The sequence below is a fragment of the Coregonus lavaretus genome (assembly GCF_964263955.1).
Source record: "Coregonus lavaretus genome assembly, chromosome: 4".
NCBI classification, from domain to species: domain Eukaryota; kingdom Metazoa; phylum Chordata; class Actinopteri; order Salmoniformes; family Salmonidae; genus Coregonus; species Coregonus lavaretus.
The window spans coordinates 52,751,314-52,756,903 of record NC_139991.1 but is presented as its reverse complement, the minus strand read 5'-3'; the positions used below and the strand labels follow the sequence as shown (position 1 = coordinate 52,756,903).

Sequence of the window (5,590 nt, the reverse complement as noted above, 5' to 3'; positions counted from 1 at the left end):
AAGTGATTTTGTTTTGAAGTGGACAACTTGTTTCTTATTTATAAGGAAGCGGAAGTCATTAAAAAAACTACTAGCTAAATCCTGTCATGTGATTACTGGTCGTCCTAGGAACGCATTCTAAGCAGCTGCGTATCATCCAATCAGATGGCAGCGCATTTGGAACGCAACGAATGAAATTCGAGTAAGCCAGGATTTAAACCACGGCGATTCACCTTTAGATATTGTGTGCAGTATTTCAGTGTATTCTCTTTCACTGAAGCATCGGATCTTTCGAAATGGCTCAGCGTATGACCAGAGTAAGTTGTATTTTTCAGAATTGGTTTTGCATTAAGATATGTTTGCTTTAAAATAGCTTGTTGGGTTACGTTTGCATTTAGTTATATACTTTAGTTTAGAGCTCAAATGTGGAGGAGTGAATCGCCTCGTGCCTCTGCAAAATGTTTGGCTTCTGCCTTTTCTGAAATTCTTGTTCAGAATTCCATATCGTGTGTGCTCTATTTTTAATAATAAAACAAGCTCTACAAGGCTTCCTTTTTTATTTGTGTTCCTGTAGAATCGCCTGGTTTCTTCAGAGAACCAAACTGCTCTGCCAGGCAAGGCAGTTCTGGGAACCAAGCCTACACTGAGACCACGAGCAGCGCTCGGCGAAATCGGAAATGTTGGAATCCCCAGACAGACTCTGAAAAAGGTGATTTGGTAAACTAAACTTCACAATGCATAGGTTGCAGGCTACCCTGCTTCTAGTACTAAAATACTGCGCTTCATTTTTATTCTACAGGATGCCAAGGCTGAACCCACAAAGGTGGTTGAGAGGAAGGCCAGCACACGGGTGCAGAAGGCCCCTGAGGTCCAACAACCAAAAAGAGTTGCTGTTGTCCCTGTTAAGCTGGAGGTTCAGGTGAGATTTCTGGGGCAAAGGGCAAGAATTTGGCTGCTTGTGATTTATTTGTAATCGCCTTCAATCTGCTCAACTCCATTCATGATTAACATTAGACCGTGTTCACCACCATACCCCCATATTGAATACTAACGTTAGTATGTATTTTTTTTTTATCTGACAGGTTTTATCTGAGCCATTATCTCCCACACCAATGGAGACTTCTGGCTGTGCTCCCAATGAACTGTGCCAGGCCTTCTCTGATGTCTTACTTAATATTAAGGATGTGGATGCTGATGACTACGACAACCCCATGCTCTGCAGTGAATATGTGAAGGACATCTACAAATACCTCCAAAAACTTGAGGTTGGTGTATTATGTTTCTCAACTGAAAGCCACGTCCAGCAAATGTATTTTATTGTTCTGCATGTTCCTGTTGCTTACATGTCCCTCTGTGTCGTCTCCCCTCACAGGTTGATCAGGCTGTAAAACCCAAATATCTGGAGGGACAGGAAATTACAGGCAACATGCGAGCCATCCTCATTGATTGGCTCGTCCAGGTCCAAATCAAGTTCCGCCTGCTGCAGGAGACCATGTATATGACTGTGGGAATCATTGACCGCTTCCTTCAGGTAATAATTTCCTTGACCCACTATCCTAGCCATCCTGATCGGAAGTGACTGCAATGTAGCAGAAACGTCACCTAACCCACCAGTAAGCTTGCGCACTGACCACGTTTACATGTGCACAATATTCTGGATAGTAACTCATATCCCGCTTAAGGTCTTATTCGGGATAAGCTGTTTACGTGCACCTTTTGGTATCCTGCTCACAAGTATCCATGAATACAGATTCCTAATTTTAAATTCATATAGGTTAAATGGAATGGTAACTGTAATATGGACACTGACTGTTGGCCTATAACCTCTCACATAATATATCTCTTGCAGAATTATGCATTTCTTGCAGTAAAATGATACACCAAGTATCACACACATTAGTGGAGAAATATGATTTTCTTTCAGCAGCTATTGAGAATGCACATGTGACGTGTCATCTTTGACACTGTTATGCAAGCATACAGTATTTCAACCACATAAAACATGCACCCAAGACAACTGAAGTGTTATCAGAAATGTGTTCTCAGCTTTTAATGTCCTTAGCTGGGCAACCTGATTGGTCCTGTGCAAAATCTTCCCACTGTTTTGGCGTTATTGCGATTTCTCCCCGTCTGTAAATGATGTTGACTAGATTACTAATGCATTCTATCGATGTAAGACATTATTCTGGTGAGCACTACTTCATTTAGTTTTCTAGGGCAACACATTAAGACTGAGAAGCTGCATGTATCTAACTATAGTTGACAAACAACTGGCCTACCAAATGATGGCAATTATAAGCAGAAATTGTCTAAATTAGGGCTGACAGTAGGCTATACGGTCCAGTATGGAGTATCAGCAAAATAAATAATGGCATATCTGAGCAGGTAGCTAGCTTAAAAAATAAAAGGGGGATTTTGATGATCCAATGACAACCCCCATGATGTGCTAAACAGACTGCCGTAAACGGGATGAGATTTTTACGTGCCTCAGTATCCTGTCAAAGATCAGCATATCCGCGGCATCTTATCAGTTTTTCTCACAACCGGGATACAAGCTTTTTTGGGTTATTGTAAACGGGGTGTGATTATGTGTAAACTGAATACTTGAGTATTCTGGCTAATAATGGGAAATTGGTGGGCAGACTTCAGATCAGGGGAGGGCAAGGAAATGGCTTGGACAATCACCAGTATAATTTAACCTATATTGTAAAATGTCCTGACTGACCCGCTCTCTCCAACAGGATAACCCAGTGCCCAAAAAACAGCTTCAGCTGGTTGGTGTGACTGCCATGTTCATCGCCTCCAAATACGAGGAGATGTACCCTCCAGAGATCGCAGACTTTGCATTTGTGACTGACCAGGCCTACACTACTGCCCAAATCAGGGACATGGAAATGAAGATCCTGAGGGTGCTGAAGTTCAGCTTTGGCCGCCCTCTCCCCCTCCAGTTCCTCAGAAGGGCCTCAAAGATTGGAGAGGTATACCAACCCCCTTCAACACATTTGTATTTCCTACATTCACACCAGTTATAGAATCAAAATGACTAATCTCTCTCCAGGTGACTGCTGAGCACCACACCCTGGCTAAGTACTTGGTGGAGCTCACCATGGTGGACTACGAGATGGTGCACTTCCCTCCCTCCCAGGTGGCCAGTGCAGCCTTCGCCCTCACCCTGAAGGTCTTCAACTGTGGTGAATGGGTAAGATGTCCTTCATAATTGCTGTTGAGATTTCTCTTTTCTGAGTGGCATCCACCATTTTTGAATTTGCTTGTCTGGTCTCTGATCAGTGATTGTGGGGAAAGGAAGCCCTAGGTATATACCAGGTCACTGCTGCATCACTATCTTCTCACTTACTGCCTTTGTATCCTCTCCCCAGAGCTCCACACTGCAGCATTACATGAACTACACAGAAGACTCCCTGGTCCAGGTCATGCAGCACATAGCAAAAAATGTTGTGAAGGTGAACGAGGGACAAACTAAGCATATGGTGCGTAGAGGAACTGCCTTCTAATTAGTGAATGACATTTACTTAGTTTACAACTCTTTACATGCACCCAATGTTAAGACTTCAAGATCTTCTACAAAATGACCTGTCGCCCTAACTTTTCTTTTGCAGGCAGTTAAGAATAAGTACTCTAGTCAGAAGCAGATGAGAATCGCCACCATTTCACAGTTGAAGTCTTTGCTGATCAAGGACCTTGCAAAGCAACTTACCCTATGAGATGCCTGGCAGCACTGCTGATTGTTCTGTACAGAATGTATGTAACTTATGTGGTTTTAACAATTATGGGAGAAACATTGGTGTTGGGTAATGTACAGCTTGTTTAGCCCTTTCTAGTAATTAAATGCTTTGTCTAAAAGTAGTTTCGGTCTAACATCAATGTAATGTGTATATGATCAAGACTGTATATTCAAGTAATGCCAATAAACATTTTAACATTTTAAATTCCTTGTTTAGAATTGTGCTTTGCTTTACATGGACACTTCATCATTCATTTGACGGGATTTGTATTGCACTACTTGGTCTTGTAACTGCTAGCCTCCACTAGAGGGAGGTAGTGCTTTGGTTATTGTCCTGTCTTGGTCAATGACTGTCTAGTGCTCTTCTAGAGTAGTTCTGACATGCCCACAACTTGCATGTGACATGCAGCTAATTTCCTTTATTGATGCATGCATGGCACACAAGATTTAGCTAGTTTGCTTTTGAGGAATGCAACTGCTTGTGACACTTGACGGGCTTAGCGGGGAATTGCAATTCAGAGTTCATTACTGGTGTTCACATGCATTTAAGATACCCCAGCTGTTGAAAGCTCTTTGCTGGCTTCACATGTGGCTGTCCTGGCCCAGAAAAAGCTACTCTTTTTCAAGGCCTCCACTGCAGTCTTAAGGAGCTTCTGCAGCTATTCAGGTCAGATACATTCCACTGCTCATGCTGGGGCAACAAGTACTTAGTGGTGCCCCATTCTGGCTCCTGAGCCAAGTAGACATGTCTTTAAATGAACATGGGTCCATCACTTGTCAATGTGCAGTCATTTTCTTAGTGGATGGGCTTTGAAAACAAGGTGTCAACTGCATGATCTGATTCCGTAGTCTTAACTGTTCATAAATCCTAATTCCAAGTGGCTGTAGATTAAGCAGTCTAATTCCATTCATTTTCTAACAGTAAAATACACTTCCTACACACCCAGTTACTGTAACAGCCATTCTAATGAGTTTAGCCTACCCTTTGAACCCACAGATTCCAGTTTAGGAACAATGTCACCGGTCTTATTTCTGGCACTGCTTTTTGCTGTCGTGGATATTTTTACTAAGGGGCTCCATTGTAGACTAAGACCTACGTGACTATTCTCGGAATAGGAGGATCCCATTAAAAGAGGCAGATGCACAGGACTCATAACCCGTCCTGGAGCAAGCAAGCGGCGTCAACTACAATTGATAACATCAAGGCTAATAGACACTGCCCATCCACAGCTGCGGCCTGCAATGAGACCCACGAGGGGATTCGAAGACCTTATGCTGTTCAAGACCACCTGTCATCCCACAGAGGCCCCTCACTGTATCCATAATGATCATAGGCCATCAATACATTTGCTGACAGCTCTCAAACCGTTTGTTGGACAACAGCTTGGCAACATACTGTGATAAGCTGTCACCAAATGAGAAATATTTCAGTCATTTTATTATTTGGCATTCAACTTAGTTTACTGTACAGATCACATTGCCAGATCCTGATATTTTCTCTGTCCAAATTAACACAATTTTTATACCAAGCAGCACTCACTGAAATATATATTTGTTGGAGAATTTAGAACACATGCAAAGTGGAGGAAAACAATTTCTAATGATCCCCTTTAGAAGACAATTAGGACCTCAGCTTATATATATATTTTGCCTACCTGCTGTCATATGCAGAGGGGATGTGTTAAAGAGCATCTATAGGTTAATATTTTTAGCTCTACCTTCTGCTGCTCTTCATAGGGACAGATGATAATTAGTCTGTTACCCTGGAAAGCTGTGCTTTTAAACCCGGCTCATGCTGAGAACTCATGCTTGAAGGCTGAGGTCATGACTGGGCAGCAAGATCAGTTTACAAGACGGATTCCTTCTGTG

At 42.5% G+C, this 5,590-nt stretch overlaps 1 protein-coding gene across 1 annotated transcript; it reads left to right on the top strand.

Annotated features, from left to right (window-relative positions):
- Positions 1–210: 210 nt before the first annotated feature.
- On the top strand, positions 211–3,923 carry LOC311127131 (G2/mitotic-specific cyclin-B1-like). The gene is made up of 9 exons (XM_084158895.1): positions 211–296; positions 554–688; positions 779–898; positions 1,062–1,244; positions 1,352–1,510; positions 2,721–2,957; positions 3,038–3,178; positions 3,357–3,467; positions 3,597–3,923. Exons 1-9 carry the CDS (start codon positions 276–278, stop codon positions 3,699–3,701), a joined length of 1,212 nt encoding a protein of 403 aa, XP_084015021.1. The 5' UTR covers positions 211–275; the 3' UTR covers positions 3,702–3,923.
- Positions 3,924–5,590: the final 1,667 nt, after the last annotated feature.